General features: G+C 46.8%; 1 protein-coding gene across 1 annotated transcript in view; it reads right to left on the minus strand.

Moving 5' to 3' along the window:
* Positions 1 to 22948, minus strand: part of LOC144752426 (uncharacterized) — a 1170660-nt gene that overhangs the window by 577636 nt on the left and 570076 nt on the right. Inside the window, exon 25 of the mRNA XM_078640356.1 lies at positions 21128 to 21235. Coding sequence (XP_078496482.1) covers positions 21128 to 21235 — 108 coding nt within the window. The remainder of the gene's footprint in view (positions 1 to 21127; positions 21236 to 22948) is intronic.

Raw genomic sequence — 22948 nt, forward strand, 5'->3', positions numbered from 1 at the left:
GTCAAGAAAAGGTCAAATGAACCCGGCATCAGGGAGAGGTTCATTGAGAGGTAAAACTGCGAATGTGTCACATTAAGGCAGCAGGCATGAACTGGAATGTCACGCCCTGCAGAAATGGCAGCTCGACAAAGCAAGAAAGTAACTGAACATAATCTGATGACCTCAAAGGCAAGCTCCGCAGATATCTTCAGCTGGAAACTAGTGTTGATTTTGCTTATGAGATACAGTGAATTATCCAATGATCCCTGGGCCACACCTTATAGCAGATTTTAAAGAAATGCACACAGGGCACTACCTTATGTGGGTTTCAGGGACAGCTCAAGTTTGATAGTTTCGTTGGTGACCCAATGCCTGCTCCAAAGTGGAACTTGGAAATCAACTAGCCCGACTTCACAGCCCAGATTCCTGGGCTGTACATCAAAACTTGGCCTTAAAAGCCTAGAAACAGGCTGAATTTAACTTAACTACAGCAAATGATATGGCATTTTGTAACAATGTATGTTACTGGTAATCATGGGGGAGAAGGAAACTAATAATTACATTTCCATTTTACTGTTTGGATGGTCCAATTTAAGCCCATGACAAACTTAAGTAAATAAATATATGTGCATATTTAGGTGCAGGCATATTGTTATACGGTTGGTGTTGAAGCTGTAGTGTTGCAGTTGTTTTGTGGTGTTGTGGTTCTTGTTGCCATATGTAGTCGTGCAGTAGTGTTGTACAGCTACTTGCATAGTAGCAGGGCCTGGAGTCCAGCAGGTGTTTGCAACAATTGAATGCTCACCCTACATACACTCTTTGTAGCAGATGTGAGGAGATAGAAAGAGAGATGAAGAGCATCATTAGACAACTGCTGGTATTTTAGCCTCTAAAGCCATCCGGTCGGGGGACATACACGCTATTAAAGCCATGCAGAGCAGTCTTACACAAAAGAGAAATAAACTCACAAGGAGGCATTAGAAATTCCTGCAACACGCTGTGTAGGTGCTCAACAGTTCATCACAATGGCAGGCTGTCTCGCAGATAAATAAGGACTTTGTGGGGGACGAGGGCACTGGGGGTGGGTAGATGTGGGAGAAGAGATGGGGTGGTAAAGGCGTTGGATCAGAGACTCTGCATTGCTTTGTGTCAATGCTTACCTTGTCCTTTGGCACTATACCTCTACCTGAGAGAGACACTACTACGCTACTCTCTTACTACCAACCAATATATGATACACGTTGGGTCACTGTTTCACCCTCCCGGTGCCCCCACTCAGTGCTCTCTCTATACTAAAACACTGTTATAAGCCTTCCACACACCCAAAGTGTACCTGAACACCTCTGTAGTGGGATCATGGACTTGTGCCGTCTTATATTTCTTGTTTACCTGACTGTATTTTGATATGTTTTATGTATGTTATTATTATCCTTTCATATTAGTGACTATTACATTGCTCCCATTACCTCTGTTCATTCCTACTGCCCCTACCCCTTTCATTGTGGAGCGCTCTACTATCTGTAAGGATCTTGTTCGCGCTATATAAAACTTTGAATAAATAAATAAATAAATAAGGCATGCGTTGCAATGGAATTCGTTGTAACGTCATATATTCGAATGGGGGAAAAACAAAAAAGCCATTACAACGAAGCCGTTTCCACGAAATCGTTAACCACGCATGCAGTACAACGCATGCGTGGTTACCACGAAAGCCTTTACCACGCATACCTTTACTACGAGGTTTGTAGTAAAGGTATATGTGGTAAAGGTAAAAAGTAAAAAAAGGGGGGTTTGGAGGGTCTCCCCCCCCCAAATAAAAAACTCACCTGAAGTCACGTCGGGTTATTTATTTAATCAGCGTCGTTTAAGAGAAATCGGAAAATAAACTTCCACTTTCTCTTAACGACGTATGACGCAAACAATCGAGGTAATTGTTATGCGTGGAAAACGAATTCCGTTGTAACGCATGCGTGGTAAAGGCATGCGTTGCAACGGAATTCGTTGTAACGTCATATATTCGTCTGAATGCTGGTGGGCACTAGAGGGGACACGTTACACAACTGGGTTAAGGACCTCAATCTATGTGTCTCTTTTGCCTAGTTACACATGTGTAAACCACATGTGCGCAGAAAAGGCTCAGTGATGCACTGTTCACAAAAATATGTCAATCTCTCCACTGCACCCCCCTCTTCCCCCGGCTTGTTTTAAAAATATCACAAACGAGAATCTACAACCACAACTCCTCTCCAGCATCCCTCACTGCCTTCCAAGTGGACTCAATCAAACAACCCTTTTCATTTTAGGACTCCTTGCCAGTTGAGTCCCATTATAGGTGTTGCCTACAAGCCCCAGCATGCAAAGGGAGTTTGATTAGACACCCAGGACCGGCTGAAGGCGTTACACAGGTAATGTGGCTCCCACTCAACAACTATGGACAGATCGAACACATGTGGAGTCAAAGGCATGTTACTTCTCCCTCTCATCCCTCGGTCTCCCAGATGTGCTCAAATACCAACAAATAGAGGACCCCTCTCGTTTTAAAGAAGTGGTCCGCTGTTTTTACACGATGGAGAAATCCCAAAAAAGGTTTGAAAATAGAAACATTTTAACTACTATTCTGCCTAAACTGACTTTACAAATGTTATTTTTCCACCCAAATAACTATGCAACAAATATATATGCATGTGAAGCAAACAATGTATGCATTTGGACAAATAAGGTGATCATCATTTTAATTTGTCACTCAGTTATGCAAATACAGGCCTCACAGAACACCGGTAGCAGGTATTTCTTGAGGGTGCACATTTTAGGCGTGGAATTGGGCACTACTTGGTTTAGTACACATGGCTGTGGTCTGTGGATGGTTCTGTATAGGAGTCGGTTCTTTTTTTAGGAACTTGAGTTCAACATGACTGTTCAGGTGCACAATACAAGTCTAAAAGAAATTCCGCACATGAACTTTTTTTGTTACTTTGGTAGTACAATAAATGTGTGAATAACTTGCTTTTTCGGTTCTTCTCATTTTAACGGCGCGTTCTACCATTGTCCTTTTCAGCATGTTGATGTTGCATCCTTCACGCTGTCGTTCACAGACGACGAACCCCTGCTGACCCCATGGGAGGTCACGAGAGTCTTGCCCGCACCTGTGTTGCTTTGGGATATTTTTTCGCACACCGGAATCAACTCGTTGAGTGAGTAGCCAAGGCCCTCGGGCAGCGATTTCCTGCAGCCTGCTTACAATCCGTTGGGGGGAGCTGTTGTACTTTTATGGCTAACTGCTGTCAAACTAGAAACAGCTCAAATTCGAAAGGAACATGGAAACGAGGCTTCAGAATTTATTGGCAAAACATATATAATTATCTCTTGAAATCAAGTCTACGTATAGAAAGAATGCCAATATATAACGCACAAACCAAGCAATTTCCATGCTAGATCGTTGTTTTACGTAATGCTTCATCATACGCATTAGTTGGACATTAATGAGCTTGGCAACACCCCCTTTATGGTAGAACGGCTGATTTATTCCCGAGTATCATTGAACAAGAATAGAATATAGCCTGAAACAAATTCTATTACAGGGCAGCAAATCCTTTATACAAGCATTCCTTCTTACAAGAGAGGGTGCTGAATGTACAGATGCTTAGGTTCTGGAATGGTCAGGGAGGCCTCCGATTGCTAATAAAAGCAAAGGCTGCGATGTTGCGTGTACATGATAAAACTAGTCCGTGCCTAGTGCCTACCCAATCCTCTCCTATTGGCGCCCTCCATATTTCACACTCCCCGGGCCCTCCCTCCCCCTACCCAACAGCCAGAGCTGCCTACTTTGGAGCGGGGAACCAGGAACCAGTCAGGTTCGAGTCTCGGCGTGGGCTCAACATCCTGTGATTCTGGGCAAATCAATCCATCTCCCCGTGCCTACCAACATCGAATTTGTCCTTATGTAATATAACTGGTGGTGCTCATGTAAAGCGCTCCAATACCTAGTTTATATCAAACTTTTTTTTTCTAAACTGTTCAAATCAGAGCTTTATCTGCCCAGCATCAAGCCCAAGCCATGGGCCAGGTTACTAAACTTCATTCCACCAGTACATCTTGTTTCCGCTCCTCGGCTTTAATTTGGTAAATCTATGCATTTTCGGGGTTGCAATACATGCTATAAAGGTTCAGTTCGATTGAACCGATTCAAGAAGCACACCTGAAAATATTCAACAGTAAAAGGAAATCTCAGGACTGGGTCCCGTGCATGGACTCATCTCTTAACTCTTGTCATTGCATAAACGTGGCCACTCCCGACGAGTGAAGACAACAATTCAAATGGGGGAGGGAGGTGAGGGTGGTAGCAGCGTTCGGCAGCTAGAGAGACTATGTGAAACAGGATATATTTATTTTTAATTATTCTTTATTGAAAATGTAACCGGTAACGGAAGATACAAGGTCAGTCCAATTGCTTGTCCGGTGTAACATATTAGCATTCTGACATTAATAATTTGGATGTAAAGTGATCGAACTCATAGCCCCAGTCTTCTGGTTCCCTGGGACGTGTGGTGTGGATGAGTCGCAAACATACCGTAGGACATGTCGCCGGCGGTGGGGCGTGGGGGAGAGAGGCCACACCTGCGCTCACTCGTGTTGCCAAATAGTGCTGTGTGGTGGACGAAGGCCCTTTCTTGATGTGTTGCGGCATCCCACACAACGAGCTCTCGTCATCTGTGTACACCCCCTTGCGCGCCCCAGTGTTATTCCCCGCAGTCGGTGGCTCAGGGCTGCCAACAGTTGGTGTCGAGTTCCAGCACCAGTAGTAGCACATCCCATCCTGTGATCTGGGTATCCCCCCCTTCTTTGTCGGTGAGCCGCTAGATTGTGTCAGCCTTAGCAAACATCCAGCTGCAAACAATGCCCTGTCATGCCACCACTGGCGGTGTCGAGGGTCCCTTCTAGTGCATCGTAATCGTCTGTTGACCCAATGCCCATTGGCGCTCCCAATTTCCAACAGATGCACCATCATTCAAGCCCTCATCACCAGCCGCTTGGACTACAGCAACGCAATCTATGCAGGAATCACCATACACCTCCTGAAGAGGCTGTAGACCTTCCAGAACTCAGCAACCAGACTCATCCTCGACCTCCCCAGATGGACCTACATAACCCTTCACCTTAAGAAACTCCACTGGCTCCCAGTCACAGGAGGTGTCAATTCAAGATTCTGACCCACACCTACAAAGCCCTGCACAACCAAGGACGAGCATACATCAACCACCGCCTGAGATTCCATCAATTCTCCAGACTCCTGCGCTCCAATTACTTCTCACTTGCACACACTCCCTGCAGCCACTGAAGCCACAGTGGAGGGCGCTCCTTCTCCTACCACACAGTGCATTCCTCGAACAGCCTCCACTTCCATCTTTGGGCCTTGCCCTCCCTCCAGGAATTCAAAAAGGGACTCAAGACCTGGCTATTCAACTGATGCCATTAAGTAGCTCAGCCCTTAGCACCTGGATACCCTCACGGGGGATTAGAAGTGCTTTACAAATCCGGTTTGATTGAATGCCAATGGCAGAACTATGAGCCAGTTGCCCGCTCTGTTCACCTTAGTACGAGGCGTCAAGCCCACCAGGCATGTCTCAGCTGTGTTTATGTGATGACTGCCAGTTACCCATGTAATGTAAGCACATACTTCAGTCCAGAACGGACGCAGCTTTGCATTGTACCAGGTCATGTGGTGGAAGTTAGTAGCACCCACGCTATCTCGGCCTGGCTTTTAGCGGCCAGTAACAAACATGCCCCATTTAAACAAATCAGACTCACCCACCGTCATGAAGCTCAGAGATGGTTTTTCCCCCGACCTAAAGTCACAAAAACTCTCCCTCCGCCAATCAGAAAGGAAGCGGAGGCAGGACCATTCTCAGGAAGGTAAAAACACCTAATTACTGGCCTTGAAGGAATATAACAAGGCAATTTCCACAGCTAAGGCAGCTTATTTCTCCTCAAGAATTCTAACCTCCAACAACCAAGCTAAAGAAATATTTGCTATAGTTGACGAACTGTCAAATCCAGTGAGTACTACGCAAACCCAAGCTGTCACAGGCCCTCTGTGACTCTCTGAACAAATTCTTCATCCACAAAATCGCTGGTATCAAAGTCAGCATTCCCTCTTACATCGTTAGAAACTGCCCGACCAAGCCCAGGAAGAAAACAAGTTACTTACCTGTAACTTTGGTTCCCCAGTATTGGTAACTTTCATAGATTCCCATGCTTTTGTATCATTCCCCGTCGTCGGAACGGGAGTCTCGGTAACAAAAATAACATAGCAGTAGGTACAAAAGAGAAAGAAAAAGGCCTAGGCCTCATTCCCTTTTGTAGCATATCACCCTCTTTTTGTAAAAGAAACCAAACTCTAGGCGTCAGCCAATCAGACGTGCCTCACCCCTTAGAACCCTCCAGAAGGAACCTCAGAGCCTCAGATTTTCGTAGCCGGTGTATATCCGACACTATATCTGCTAAAGGCTGAGCTTTCCTTGGGGAGGTGGGTGGGCGCATGGGAATCTATGAAAGTTACCAATACTGGGGAACCAAAGTTACAGGTAAGTAACTTGTTTTCTTGCCCCAGTATTGGAACTTTCATAGATTCCCATGCTTTTGTATCAGAATAGCAAGCAGTTAGACCACAAATAAATTTTGTATAATAATAATACATTGCAACAGGTAATACGATACAAGAAATACAACTGTGCAATCGACGGAAGGTGGGATAGAAGGGAAAGCTCACCAATCACTGGAAGAGGTTCCTTAGGACAGCCTGGCCCACAGCCGCATCGTCTTGCTGTAAAGACTCCAAGCAGTAATGCTTAGTAAAGGTGTGCACGCTGCTCCAGGTAGCAGCCCTGCAAATGTCTTTAATTTGCACCCCCGCAAAGAGGGCCGTTGAAGATGCCACTGATCTCGTCGAATGAGCACGAATCCTGCCAGCTAGAGGTTTCCCTGCTGCAGCGTGGCAATGAAGAATGGCACCTGTGATCCATCTTGCGATTCCCTGTTTAGACAGTGGAAGACCCTTGCCTGGACCACCAAAGGCAACCAACAACTGTGAAGATCTCCTAAACCCCTTGGTGCGATCCAAGTAAAATTTCAAGCACCGTTGCACATCCAGAGTGTGAAGTGTTTTCTCCGCCGGAGTAACTGGGTTAGGAAAAAACATTTTCAGAATCACCGGCTCATTTAAGTGAAAGTCCGATGGTACTTTGGGAATGAATTTTGGGTTCATTCTCAAGATTACAGTGTTCCTTTTGAATTGTAGGAATGGCTCCTGGATGGTGAGGGCCTGTAACTCTCCAATTCTCCTAGCTGATGTAAGAGCCAAGAGGAGAGCCAACTTCCAAGATATGAACTTCAAGTCTGAACGATGAATCGGCTCAAATGGAGCTTTCATGAGCTGAGAAAGGACTAGATTCAAATGCCAAGTCGGTGGAGGAGGCTTCACTGGTGGGTAGATTCTGAACAAGCCTTTAAGAAATTGCTTGACTATCCTGGACGACCATAATGAAGGTCCAGATCCAGACCTCCTGTACCTTGAAATGGCCGCTAAATGAACTTTAATCGATGAATGGGCCAGATTTGATTTAGCCAGTGACAACAGATAAGGCAGAAGTTGATGAGGCTTTGAAGTAAAGGGGTCTATCTTTTCCTTCCTACACCAAACACAAAACCTTTTCCATTTCAATCTGTAAGTTTTGTTTGTAGAAGGGGCTCTTGATTGGGAGATAACATCCTTGATCTCCCTGGAAAGGGGAAGATTCATGAACTCTCGCTGCTCAGGAGCCATGCTGTCAGGTGTAACGATTGTGGATCTGGGTGCCAAACTTGTCCTTCGGACATTGTGAGAAGATCCGGAATATCCTCCAGCAGCAAAGGAGGAACTAGCGACATCCGATGGAGTTCTGTGTACAAGAATTGTCTCGGCCAAGCCGGGGCTACCAAGATCATTCTGCATGGCTCGATCTTCATCTTCTTGATGAGGCGCGGGATCAGAGGAATGGGAGGAAAAGCGTAAACAAATGTCCTCGACCAGGCTATCGAAAGGGCATTCCCCAACGACCCTTGGTGGTGACTTCTGCTGGCGTAAGACCGGCATTTCTTGTTGGTCGGTGTGGCAAAGAGATCCACTTCCGGTCTGCCCCATTTGCAGAAAAACTGTTCCAAAACCTGTTGGTTTAACTCCCACTCATGGCTTACTGAAGATGACCTGCTCAGTTTGTCTGCGTGTTCGTTCAGCACTCCTGGTAAGTGCTCTGCTTTCAGTGAGATATCGTGATGAATTGCCCATTCCCAGATCTGCTGCGCTTCCTGCGACAATAGAAGAGATCTGGTTCCTCCCTCCTTGTTCACATAATGCATGGCCGTGGTGTTGTCCGTCCTGACCAGCACTCGTGAACCTTGAAGTCGCGGAAGGAAGGCTTGCAGAGCTAGCCTGATCGCTCTTAACTCCAAAAGGTTGATATGGAGCTTCTGTTCGCGAGGAGACCAATGGTCGCTGACATGCAGATCTTGCATCACTGCTCCCCAACCCTCCAATGATGCATCCGTCGTTACCACTTGAGGAGATGGAACGTCTGCGAAGGATAGACCTTGGGACAAATTGTTTTGACGTGTCCACCATGATGCTGCTTCTTTCATCCTTGGAGTGACGGACACCTTGTCCTCGAAGGATCCGTGAACTTGCTACCATTGGAGGTCTAGCTGCTCCTGCAGAGGACGCATCCGGAGCCTGCAGTGAGGAATTAGGGGAATACAAGATGACATTACCCCCAGCAGAGATTTGTAGTGGCGTACTGAAAGACACCTTTTTCCTTGAAAGTTTCGAGCTAGTCTTTCCAGTTTCTCCCTCCGTTCCCGGGTCGGAAAAGCTTTTGAGAGCTTTGAATCCAAAACAGCCCCTAGGAACCGAGCCCTTCCGGAGGGAACCAGGGAGGACTTCTCTCTGTTCAGAGTGAGCCCCAGATTCCAAAACAAATTGGTGCAAGCCCGAACCGCGTCCTGCGCCGCTACTTTGGACGGGGCCTTCAGTAACCAGTCGTCCAGGTAGGGGAAAACTTGGTAATGGTGTCTTCGAAGAAACGCTGCCACCGGTGCCAGCACCTTTGTGAAAATTCTTGGCGCAGAGCGAAGACCAAAGGGTAGAACCCTGAATTGAAAATGGCTCTTGGCTACTGTGAATCGTAGAAACCTTCTGTGTGCTGGGTGGATCGGGACATGGAAGTACGCGTCCTCCAGATCGAGCGTGGCCATAAAATCCCCCGGGCTGATCATCCGTAATATGTCCTGAAGGGATACCATCCGGAAGGACAGGGAGACGAGATAGGTGTTTAGCTCCCTGAGGTCTAAAATGGGGCGCCATGTTTCCAGCGTCTTCTTTACCAGGAAAAACCTGGAATAAAATCCTTGTCCCCTTTGATTGGTGGGGACCGGCTCTATTGCTCCCTTCCGGAGCATCTGTTGAACTTCGAGCCTCAGGAGACGCAGGTTTTTTGATGGAATGGCTGCCGGGGGCCTGGGTGGTGGGACTTCCGTAAACTCCAAAGTATGTCCTCGCTTTATGATGTTGATCACCCAACGGTCTGATGTAATTTCGGACCAATTTTGAAGGTATTTGGTTACCCTGCCTCCAACTGATGATTTCCTGGAGGAGGGAACAGTAGGTAGAGCCAGGAGGCCGCTATTGGCGTTTGGACGTATCCCGTCCTCGTTGAGCCTGTTTACCCCTGTTGTAGGGCCTAGAGTAACTTGAAGACTGGCCTTGTCTTTGTTGGTATGACTGGCGGTTCTGCTGATAACCAGATCCATTTGAGGAATAGCGTTGTTGCTGGTAAGAACCCCTGTAACTATTTCCTCTGCCTCTTGAGCCCCTAAAGGGGAACTTGCGGTACTGGAGAGTGCCCAAGGACTTGGCTGTCTCCGTGTCCTTTTTAATTTCTTGGAGAGTGTCATCTATTAATTTACCAAATAACGCCTCTCCATCGAATAGAAGATCCAGGACCTTGTTCTGTATTTCTGGTCGAAACCAGGTAGCCTTCAACCACCCTTGGCGACGGAGGACTGCCGCTCCAGCCAAAGTACGAAAAGCCGTTGTCGCGATGTCCATGGCGCAGTCTATTATCTCCATGGAAGTTGCATCCCCTTCCTGCAAGATTTTCTTTGCCTCCCCTGTGGATTCTGGAGGAAGCTGTTCCAGGAACGGGGCTATATCACACCAGAGCTGGCGGTCGTATCTCCCCAATATTGCCAGAGCATTGGCAGCTCGCACTAAAAGGCTAGCCATTGACGAGAACCGTTTGCCAGCGTTATCCAGTCTCCGTCCTTCCTTATCCGGAGGAGCCGTCAATGGAGCAGAGGGATTTCGTGATTTCCTCTGCGCCGCCTGCGAAATGACCGAATCTGGTTTAGGGTGGCCCGTTAAGGCAGCTGGTCCGTCATCCGGTGCCTTGTACTTTTTATCCAGACGCGGTAGCACCGGGACCACCGTCGCTGGATTCTTCATCGCCTTAACGCCTTCCTCCCATAAATGGTCCACAATTGGTATAGATCTTGTCGTTTTTCGGTGAGTTTCTTTAAAATCATAAAGAAAACAATCTGTTGTCTGCGCAGGCATTGCCAACTTGAATCTTCCTGCTGCCCTCTCCATCAACTGGTGAAAACCCCCTATGTCTGCAGGAGGAGAGTCCACCGGGTCCGCAACTGGAGATGCCGGGTCCGGGATGACGTAGTCAATATATTCATCAGTGTAATTGTCTGATTCTTGATCCTCATCCGAGGATTCGTCCACTTCCTGGTTATCTGCCGGCCTTGCAGGAGCTTGTGGAACTGAAGGCTGCTGTTGAGGGGATGCCTGGACCGGTATCACCGGAATAGCTGTAGAAGCAGGATCCGTAGGTGTCGCTGGATGTTGAACTGGCCCAGCTGCCTTGGATTTGTAGTCCTGCAACATCTTATGGAGGTCCTGCAGGAATGAAGTTGGTACTGAAACCATCTCCTGCTCTGTAAATCCCTGTGAGTGGGCCCCTTGACGATGTTCTTCTTCGCCTTGGTCATATGCCCCCTCCGAATCTGTGTCCTGACACTTGACCATAAGTTGGGATGGACTATTTGCATATTCAAAAAAGTCCTGACCATCCTCCTCTGACTCCCCCTGTTCAAACAGTAAAGTTGGAGGTAAAGAAGTCACTCTCCCTGGAGACGTAATCTCTGGAGTTATCCTAGTAAGTGAAACTGTCACTCTTCTTTCCGTTGCAATCACCGTCGACGGCTCCGTCGACGATGGTATTACTCTCGTCGACGAGATTGGTGTGGTTGGCGTCGTCGACGATGAAACCGCAGTCCAACCTGCCGTCGTCGTCGTCAAAGTCGTCGTCGTCGACGCGCTTGTCGACGAGACTACCGTCGTCGAACTCGTCGACGACGTCGTCATCACCATCATCGACGGTGATGTCTTCGTCGTCGACGATGTCATTGTACCCGTCGACGAAGCCTTCGTCGACGATGTCATCGGCATACCTCCCGTCGACGTTGAAGAGTGTTCCGTCAACGCTTTCTTCTTTGACGACGATATCTTCGTCGACGACTCTCCCGTCGACTCTCCCGTCGACGGGACCAATTTTAATCCCGGCTTCATTTTCTTCGTCGACGGGACCCCCGTCGACGACGTCTTCGTCGTAGAGGATTTAGAACTCCTCTCTGAAGATTGTGAAGAGGGTTTTTTGAAGGCTGGGTCTGTCTTCTCACACATAAAAAGCCGCAGCTCGTCCCGCCTTCTCCTGTACACCGTGGTGAGGAGATTTTTCCGGACTTAGGCTCTTAGACTCTCTGGGGGTCTTTTTAGAAGCCTTAGAGGGGTGTTCCACAGAGGAAGATGGAGAACCTCTACCCCTTTTCACTGACCTTTTTGAGGAAACAGCTGAAGAAGACTCCTCACTGTCACTGGAAACTCCATGCTTCCTTTCCTTTTGCCTCTGCAGCCAGGTCAACAGCCTACCAGAACGATCTCGTAGTGTCTTGGTAGAAAGCGTGCGGCAAATCTTGCAGTCTTCTGCCTTATGATCTGGGTACAAGCAGTAGATGCAGTCCTTGTGTTTGTCTACAACAAACAACCTTTTCCTGCCACAGGTCGAACAGGGCTTGAAAAGAGGCTTCTTCTCCTTGTCCTCCATCCTGAAGTCAAATGTAAGAGATTCTGAAGAAATTCTGAAGAGAAAAAACTGTAGAAATCCTTTTTAAAGAGTTGAATAGAGCAGAGCTCAATGGAGACTCCCTAGCACAACGTGCGGTAGAAAATCTGAGGCTCTGAGGTTCCTTCTGGAGGGTTCTAAGGGGTGAGGCACGTCTGATTGGCTGACGCCTAGAGTTTGGTCTCTTTTACAAAAAGAGGGTGATATGCTACAAAAGGGAATGAGGCCTAGGCCTTTTTCTTTCTCTTTTGTACCTACTGCTATGTTACTTTTGTTACAGAGACTCCCATTCCGACGACGGGGAATGATACAAAAGCATGGGAATCTATGAAAGTTCCAATACTGGGGCAACCCCCACTCTCTGGACTCCTTCCCGCCCATTGACACAGAGACCGTCCACAACCTACTAGCAAAAGTCAGATCTTGCTCCCCTCTGGACCACTGCCCCCCTTACGTTTTGAAAGCAGCCATCACAGCCTCCCCAGACCCGGTTCTTGCCCTCCTAAACCACTCCCTGTCCCAGGGATGTGTCCCCAATGCCTTCAAGGAGGCTATAGTGGTCCCCCTCTTAAAGAAACTTAGTGGCGATCCACAGACGCTAGAAAACTACAGCCCCATCTCTTTGCTGCCTTATTTGGCCAAGCTATTAGAAGCTCATGTGGCAAAATGCCTGTCCAATTTCATGGAACAGACTGAGTTCCTCGACCCTACCCAAGATGGTTTTCAGCCAGCTCACTCCACGGAAACAGTGATTCTGGCGGTACTGGACTCCTTACGAGAAAAAGCGGACAGAGGCACCTCCCCGGCCCTGGTGATACTAGATCTTTTAGACGCATTTGACACGGTCGACCATGACATACTGGCACACATGTCAGTGAGGCAGGCATGCTTCCTAAAAAAATCGCACTCAGGCAGTCCGTATCGGCCAGTTCACTGCCCCCAAACTCAAAACAACATGCGGGGTCCCACAGGGTTCTTCGCTCTCCCTGCACCTGTTCAACCTCTACCTTCTCCCACTAATAAGATCCTTGAAGGAAAGAAGAGTGAGCACCTTCAACTATGCAGACAACCTGCAACTTATGTTCCAATCGATAACTCCTCCCAGTCAATATCTTACTTTCAATCCACCATGACATTCATCCGTCATTGGATGGACCACAACCATTTAAAACTAAACCCTGGCAAAACCGAACTGGTACTGACGGGACGAGGCCACAATCAGTGGGGTCCACAATACTGGCAAAGCGAACTAGGTTCCCCCTCCACCTCAGTAAAAAGACTAGGGATCACCATAGGCAAGGACTTCTTAAAAACGCATATAGGCACAGTGATTTCCACCTGCTTCCTTCAGTTGCGAAAAATCAGAAAGATAAGCAGGCCACTGACCCTGGCAGCTCTGGTACAGGTCGTGATAGCTCCGGTCCTTTCTCGTCTAGACTATGCTAATGCAACATACCTTGGACTACCACTTGGCCTTACTAAACGACTTTAGATGGTACAGAACCAAGCGGGCCGACAAATATATAAACAGCCCAGGTGGCAACACGCTTCCCCTCTTGTTAGGAAGCTGCACTGGCTCACCATCCCCAAGCGCTGCACCTTCAAAGTTGGCTGCCTGGTGTTTAAATCCTTAAACGACCGAAGCCCTAAATTAATTGATAATCTCATCTCCCGTTACACTCTCTCACAAAACCTCCACTCAGCCCAACTCCAACTTTTGACTGTCCTCACCTTCAAGCTGAAGCGTCAAGGGGGTTGCAGGTTTGCAACTCTGGCCCCACGTTTGTGGACCTCCATCCCCTTGGATATCAGTTCAAGTGCAAACCTACTAAGTTTTAGAAAATCTCTCAAAACCTGACTATTCACACTAGCATATGAATGAACTGTCCCCTGGTCGGCAACCCCCTAGTTTCTCAGGGCCAAGAAACCAACCGGTGTACAAGCGCTTTACAAATTATTGGAAAAAAAAAAGGGATGTTGAGGCTCGAAAAAGGTAAGCATGGTGATTGATTGACCTTTATGAAATGAGGTGACCACTTTCGGTAGAAAGGAGGCTCGTGTAAGAAGCACAACTTTGTCAGGATGAACAGAGAGGTAAGGCTTAGATAAGGCCTGCAGCTTACTCAGTCTGTGGACAGATGTAAATGTCACAAGGAAGACTGGTTTAAATGTCAGAAGCCTGAGGGGATAATTGTGTAGAGGCTAGAAATGAGCACACATTAAGAATGTTAAGAACAGATTAAAGGTCCCACTGAGGCATGATAAATGGTGAAGGAGGGAAAAGAAGGACAAAACCCTTTAGAAAACTATGTACAGTAGGGGACTTGAACAATGAGGGTTCGTCAGGCAGCCATAAGAAGGCAGAAAGAGCAGAAAGAGAGCCCTTAAGCACCAACTACAGAGCCCTACTGGGAAAGGAAAATAATGAACAGCAAAACTTCAGAAAGAGGGACACACCATGCCACAATTTAATTCCAACGGCAGGTGTATACAGTCTTGGTGGAGGAACTCCTAGCTGCTTAGATGACATTACAGACTTTGGGAGGAAGGTCAAAAGCTATCAACTGCTGCCGGTCTATCACCACACCAGAAGGCGGAGAGTGGACAGGTTTAGGTGAAGAACCCTCCCCAGCTGCTGTGACAGAAGATCTTCCCGAAGGGGCAGCCTGCTCGGGGGATTGATGGCCATGCTCAGTATCACATGATACCAGACTATTCGTGTCCAGTCCAGAGCCACAAGGATGGGCCCGGTTGTACCTGACCAGGAATGACTGCTGGTTTAGACTGCAGCAGTCAGGCTACACTGCTAGACCTGAAATCATGTTTTCCCTGTCACTTTAGTGCAGCAATTCACAGGTGGCACTTAACTTTCCATGCCATGGGGGTATTTCTGCCAGTAACAGTCGGTGTCAGTCAAAGATGGTAAGGCAGCACGGGGGCAGCGGGGGCATGCATGGCTTGAAAATAACAACAATAACCATTAAAAAAAATGTTTTACCTGCCGCCCGCAGCCTTGCTGCTTTTCTGGCACCACTGCAGCACTGGCTGAGGCTCCCAGACTGCCCTACTGCCAATCCAGACAGTGCTCTCATGCTGCTGACAGCATGAGAGAAGTGCCTGGATGTACGTGAGCGGGTTGGATTTCTACACCCAGAAAGACTACCTGCTGTCTCAAACCCGGCAGTGCAGCTCAGGTTGAAGACATTTCAGTGCACATGTAGGTTTGGCCGTCCTAAGATGGCCAGCCAAACTGACATGCGCACTTGTAAAGTGCCTACCCCCCATCCTCCATGAGCTGTCAAGGTGGATGGCCCCACCCCAAGAAAGCTCTGTGAAGAAAAATAAAATGATAGTAACATTGTTTTATTAATAATTTATTTTCCCCAGGTTTGCATCTGCTAGCAGGGTGGCGATGCTCCTCCGCCATAACGGAGGAGCGGCCCCTGATTTCTGCACCATATACTATATGTATTTATAGGAAAAGTAAATATGCCTAATTAGACATTACCCAATTTAACCATATTTTAGGGGTCAGAATATATGTCCTGGGGTCAAAAAGCGCCCTTTCTCACAACAGTCAATAATTCAAGCATGCAAATCTGTGAAGGAAATGTGGTCCATCTGTAGACTTAGATAAATGGGTGCAACTAGACGGGGTTGCCAGGTACCAGGGCAATAAGGATTATTCAACTGGCAATTTAATCTTTGATCTAGTTGTTGAGGCTGAACTTTACTTGGGAGACTTTACTTGGGACTTTGGGCAAGGTGTCTCTATTCCTGCCTGAGAGATGAGATGCCCAGTACCATTCCCAATTTCTGAGCACCTGCACTCCTTTTCAGTACTTCTATTCTTAAAAATAAAGTCCCAACATCTCCTGGAGGAAGGAGCCCATATAGTCTGTATACCTATACAAGTCACTTTTTGTGAGAGCTTCTCGATACAATGAGAGAGCTCATGTGTGCAATGGATGGTTATTCGCCAGACGACAGGAAACAAAAATGTAGATCAGATGTTTGGGTCACTATGGGCATGTTTTAAAACCAGGGTTTATGCGTGAGCTGCAGAAAAAAGCATTAAAAAACGAATAGAAAAAAATGTGCAACAACGGTGAGGGGCTACAAAATCAGTAAATATGAGAGAAGCTGCCCCAATTATAGAATTGGCAGATGGAAGGTTATGGACATGTATATGCCGTGATGCATGCATGGCACCAGACGAGTAAAAGTCAAATTAAAGGGCTTTGAAAACAGTTTCCATTTATGTCATGGAAATGGAAGGGTATCCACATGTTGGAAATAGGTCAGAAAAAAGATACAGGCGTATCTTCCCGACCTGCAGAAATGAACAAGCATTTACAATGCAATGGTCTCGGCATTGTTAAAGTTAGAGATATTGGCATTGCTCATGACATTATTTTTATTTATGTTTTTGTTTTTAAAACATATAAATAAATGGCATTGTCATTTACAATGCCAATAGCTTAATCTCTCGCAAATGCGAGACCTATTGCATTTGCACTCACACACAGAGCCACACACACAAAGCCACCCACACACACATACAGAGCCACCCACACAGAGTCATTCACATAGAGCCACCCCCACACACACACAGAGCCACCCACACAGAGCCACCTACACACACACACAGAGCCACCCTCACACAGACCCACCTACACACACACAGAGCCACCCTCACACAGACCCACCTAAAAAAAGCTACCCATATAGAGCCACACACACAGAGCCCAACACACACACAGAGAGAGCCACACACAGAGCCATACACACAGACAGAGCCACACACACACAGACAGAGCCACACACCGACAGAGCCACACACACACACAGAGCCACACACAGACAGAGCCACACACACACACAGAGCCACACACACACAGACAGAGCCACACACACACAGAGCCACACAGACAGAGCACCACACACACACACACACACACACACACACAGAGCCACACACACAGACAGAGCCACACACACACAGACAGAGCCACACACACACAGACACACACACACACACACACACGCAGCCACACACACACACACACACACACAGCCACACAGACAGAGCCACACAGACAGAGCCACTCAGACAGAGCCACAGTCAGAACCACACACACACAGCCACACACACAGACAGAGCCACACACACACAGAGAGAGAGAGAGAGAGAGACACACACAGGGAACAGAGGCCAGAAAAAACAATCACAACGAGGGAACAGGGGGCAGAAAAGCAAGCACAACGAGGGAGCGGGGGGGGGGGGCAGAAAAGCAAGCACAACGAGGGAACAGGGGAGGGGCAGAAAAGCAAGCACAACGAGGGAACGGGGGCAGAAAAGCAAGCACAACGAGGGAACGGGGGGCAGAAAAGCAAGCACAACAAGGGAACGGGGGGGCAGAAAAGCAAGCACAACGAGGGAACGGGGGTGCAGAAAAGCAAGCACAACGAGGGAATGGGGGGGCAGAAAAGCAAGCACAACGAGGGAACGGGGGGCAGAAAAGCAAGCACAACGAGGGAACGGGGGCAGAAAAGCAAGCACAACGTGGGAACGGGGGTAGAAAAGCAAGCACAACGAGGGAACAGGGGGGGCAGAAAAGCAAGCACAACAAGGGAACAGGGGGGGCAGAAAAGCAAGCACAATGAGGGAACGGGGGGCGGAAAAGCAAGCACAACGAGAGAACGGTGAGGGCAGAAAAGCAAGCCCAACGAGGGAACGTGGGGGAAGGGGGCAGAAAAGCAAGCACAACAAGGGAACGGGGGGCAGAAAGCAAGCACAACGCAAGCACAACGAGGGAACAGGGGGCAGAAAAGCAAGCACAAGGGAACAGGGGGGGGCAGAAAAGCAAGTACAACGAGGGAACAAGGGGGGGCAGAAAAGCAAGCACAACGAGGGAACGGGGCAGAAAAGCAAGCACAACGAGGGAACAGGGGGGACAGAAAAGCAAGCATAACGAGGGAACGGGGGCAGAAAAGCAAGCACAACGAGGGAACAGGGGGCAGAAAAGCAAGCACGAGGGAACAGGGGGGGCAGAAAAGCAAGCACAACGAGGGAATAGGGGGCAGAAAAGCAAGCACAACGAGGGAACAGGGGGGCAGAAAAGACTTACCCAGGGGTCTCGTGCTGGCGCGTAGACACGCACAACGGGAGAGGGCAGTGCTGCAGACTCAAGTGCAAAGGAGTAGCTGTAAAAATGAAAAGCCCCCCCCCCTTCAACTATATCGCGAGTGGCATCAGTGAAGCGCGTGAACCAGGCACTCGTTCGATTGCTTCCCTCTGGGAATTCTGACAATGTGTCCTAATAGAAATAGAAAACAAGCCGTCAGGAGGGCAGTCCAACACCACCATCTTTCTACGAGGCGAGGCAGGAATGCCTCTGAGAAACGCAGCATAATTTTTGGGTTTCTTTCTCTCCTCTTCCCATAGGCTGGAATGTAAAATTCCAGCCAATGGGAAGAGGAGAGAAAGAAAGTAAAAAACACCCCCGCCCCGAATCACGGCTTAAACGGAGTGACACCCCTCTCCTCCAATGGCTGGCATCCGTTTAGGAAGCCAGCCAATGGAGAAGAGGGGCGGGTTCAAGCCCCACACTCTAAGACATAAGATCTCCCCTGCGAGACTGCACAAGCGCAGCCTATGCAGGCCGAGACCTAAAAAGCACATATTTCTGAGAAATGGCTGAACTCCCGTTAGGCAGACTCACTGTCCAAGGGCTGCTTTTCAGTAAAAAATCTCAAGGCTTTTTTCACAGTGGAATGGAAGCTGGAAGGCAAGTAAAGAAGGAGGCCCAGGCTGTTAAATGAAGAGTTGGGACCAGTGTCCTTCCCCCCTCATTAGTAATTGCGCCCGAGATCTTCCCAAGCCATCGTACTTCTCCGGATAGTACACTGTTCCAGCACAGCAGCGTGCTATATCCATGCAGCAAAACTATCTCCCTGTACAGGCCACTCTTCCTAAACTGAGCCTGTGACCACAAGCTGCCCACAACCCCATGAATAAAAACAGTTATGGGGATAGAAAGGCATCAAGAACCTGACATTCTCAGAAGGAGGCCTACTCAACATCAGAAGGACATGATCACAGACCGACCATGTGGTCCTGAAGTCTACAGGAGTCTTCTGACTGCCACTGTAACTTATCAATGCCTTGAGCAAGCTTATTGGCATGTATGGCCAGAAGAAACATGCATACGCTGAATATACCTGCACTCATATATTGAGTGAGACAAGAAATTAATATTTGTATTTTACTTAAAAAACAAACAAAACTATATTTAAAACAAAAAAACCTTAGTTCACCCAGTGAAGAGTGATATCATTTCATTTCTTCAAGAATGATCACAAAACGGGAAAGGAGGGTCACTCCTAGTTGAGCCAAAGAAACTCCCAAGAGACTAAATTCATTAATCTAACAGGTCCACCCTACCTGCATCCAGAGACCCTCTCCATCACAAAGGCCTAAATAATGTCTGACAACACCATCTGCATTTTGCTATAACTACAATGGTAGCAGTTTGAAGACTGTCATCCTCAAAAACAGCGGCACCCTATACAAGGTCACCTGAACCTGCGCACAAAAAGCCAATAAATCAGCCAGCGGCTCTGGACAATGTCACAAAAGAAACAAGTATATACCCAGACTGGAAAAAACAGAAATGCAAAAAAACAAATCACGAAGACAGGCGGGCATTTTTATTTAATGTTCCAAAGATCTGGAACAGCATCCCCATCAAAATCAGAATCGATTCAACATTTTAGAATGGAGTTCAAGACCATGCTATACACAAATCATCACCCACAGACGCCCTGACCTCTTATCTGTCCAATATCTATCATAGATTCAGACACAGAGGGACAAATAGTAAGTCAGCCTGCTGAGAAGAACCGCTTTAGCCAATTATTTTCTGCTGTCAGGTGATCCGGTGGTTTTTTTCCCATTCATTGTCTTGAAGGTGCAGGTTGATTAGGCTATGCTTGCACCTGTATTCTAGTGTCTTTCACTATCACTGATGATCATGCAAAGCAGAAGGAAAAGTTGCTTATTTGTATTCCTAGTTCTGCATTGTAGAAATCTTCATTGAGGTCATAAACGCCACCATTCACATCCCTGGCTTCAGTCTTGGATGGTAAAATGTACTACAGTAGAGATCAGTATAAGCGTAAAAAAAAAAGAACTGAGCCTATTGAGCGATTGCCGGTACAGGGCTCGATGGGATATAGAGGCCCTGGGCTCATTGAAGGTGCATTGTATATTTTCAGATGCTTATAGGACTATAATTTCCTTCATTTTCTGCATTTTTTTTTCTTTTCCCTCTAGGCAGCATAATTATGATTTATGCTGCAATAATGTTTTATGAATTGTTAGCTCTAAATCAAAAAGATAACATTTCAAATTCAGAAGAATTAGCCTTAGATACGACTCAAATATACATCTGCATTTAAAACGAGAGATTTCCACCATTTAAATATATGGTTCATTAGTAATAAAAGTATTCTGGGATCCCGAAGCACCAGTGGGAATATTCTAATGTCTATGACTATCAATGTAGATCCTATGATGCAAGGAACGAAAGTTAATTCATTGGAATACAACACAGGCCTTGACCTAAAATTGACAGAGTGTTTAATAAACATGCTTAACAAATCATTAGCTTGGTGTTCTTTCTCTCCTTTACTGATCAGAAAGGCCAGGTTCTGTGCTGACATCAACTCTCTCCCAATGGCCTTTTAAAATAGCTTGGGATATATTATTTATTTGTATGTGTTCAAGTTACCTACACAGTTTCTTCTGAGAATAAAACAAAGTCACCAATGGAGTGCTCATTAAGAACCTCAGAAAATAAGACAAGAGAGTGGAGCAGATTAGCATTGTGATGATGTAAGAAAATTAAGAATTGAATTAAGATACTTACTTCCTGCCCTCTGGACCCCAAATGGCCCTTAGCTCCTGGAAACCCCAAATAGCCAATCTGACCACGAATTCCAGGATGACCTGTTCCACCCTGGGGCCCAGGTGAACCCTGAAACCAAAAAGAGAGAGAGGTTGCATTAATGACATTCTATACATGTAACCCTGTATACAATACACTCTGTACAATAAGAATTACCCGCCATGCTTATCCTAGAACATTTAAAAAAGCCTGAGTGCAGGAACAGAAATGTTGTCAGAGGGCGAACTCCCTGCTCGAGTGTGATTATTCAGAGGGGCAGGTTTTACCAGTATTGCCATGGAAACACTCCATGCTAGCTAGCATGGAAGTCGAAAGATACAACCTGATGGCATCTCTTCCTCCTGGCGAAGGTCAATGCATGGATGCTTTCTGTCACAGAGTACACATGCACTAAGACTCTCTGCCAGAATGTTTGGTCCACACACCCAACCTCTGCCCTCACGAGGCCTTAGGCGTTCCAAAGCAGAGAGAGTAGTCTGCAAGACTCAACCATTTCCAAGACTGTCCCTCCCACCTCCAATGCATATTAAGCTACATTTCCGTTCGCAATAAAAGTCTTGGGTTTGGCAAGTCAATTACAGCAGAGGTACCTGGCCTTTCTTGCAGTGCCAATGGAGACCCACCACAGCGCAGGAGAATAAGGTAGTACAGTGTAGCAGAAAGACCAACAGCAACATGAGAAAAAAGACTGCATGGGCCCCTCTTTTCCAGTATGAAGAGCCATCCATCTCCCACACCAAGATAGGGGTTCTTACAAAAATCTAGTAAGAATCCTAATCCAAGCTGTCATTAGTACAGCAGATGAAGTGGCATTGGGATGCAAGAGAGAACAATGATGCATATCTTCCTTCCTTGGTGTAAGACCTATGGAACCCTTGCTGCACCACTAGAAGAATGGCAATTCAAAATGTTGGTATGCAATGATTTAGCGGAAGAAATCCAGGAACATAGATATGACAAATTAAGCTCTATACACATTCTCCCTTAGTAGAAAGTAAATGTATTGCAATCTGCTTCCTTTTAGAAGAAAAGTTACATACCTATAATACTAGTTCTCCATCATTGGTATCTTTGAATTCATAAACAATAGATGTAGGTGGTGTTCCTGTGGTGGCGAGGTGAGATTTCAGGAGGCACTCCCGAATTTGGAAATTCTCTCCTATTCGAAGTACTCAAGATGTGGACATGATTGTCTACCACTCTGAGGCAAAATCTGAAATGTGTTGCTTTCATCTTGATTTTTGCCCATTACAGAGCTTTGAGTTTCTTGTGATATATATATATATATATATATATATATATATATATATATATACATACAAACGGCAAAAGACTTTGTCTATTTCTATCTCGGCGTGGATAGCACTGTGCTAATCCTATGCTTAAAAACTTTGATAGAAAAGCAGACATTTGAGGTGAGCAAATTTAGAGTGTCGCTGGTGTTGAGGGTGCTCTATACAGGAGCTGCCTTCCACCTAAACTTGGGAACTACCAAGAGTTCTCTCCTTCTTTTTTGCATAATTTATGCGTCACTCCATGCCTGCAAGGGAATTGTTTTGACTTTTACTGGGTGCTCTCTTGTGTCTGAACAAAGCTAAACCTATCTGAAGAGCTGTAATGACAGCGAAACACGTGTCAGGGGTTGCTTTTATTCATTTCAGGTTGGCTTGGATGGTATTTTACCAATCCAAAGCTGTAATATTGTGCCAGGTGTGGTAAATGGCTTTTGTCATTTTATAGCTTGGCGTGGATAGCACTATGTTCATCCTATGCTTATAGACT

The sequence above is a fragment of the Lissotriton helveticus genome, chromosome 5_1, assembly GCF_964261635.1.
Source record: "Lissotriton helveticus chromosome 5_1, aLisHel1.1, whole genome shotgun sequence".
Classification (NCBI taxonomy): domain Eukaryota; kingdom Metazoa; phylum Chordata; class Amphibia; order Caudata; family Salamandridae; genus Lissotriton; species Lissotriton helveticus.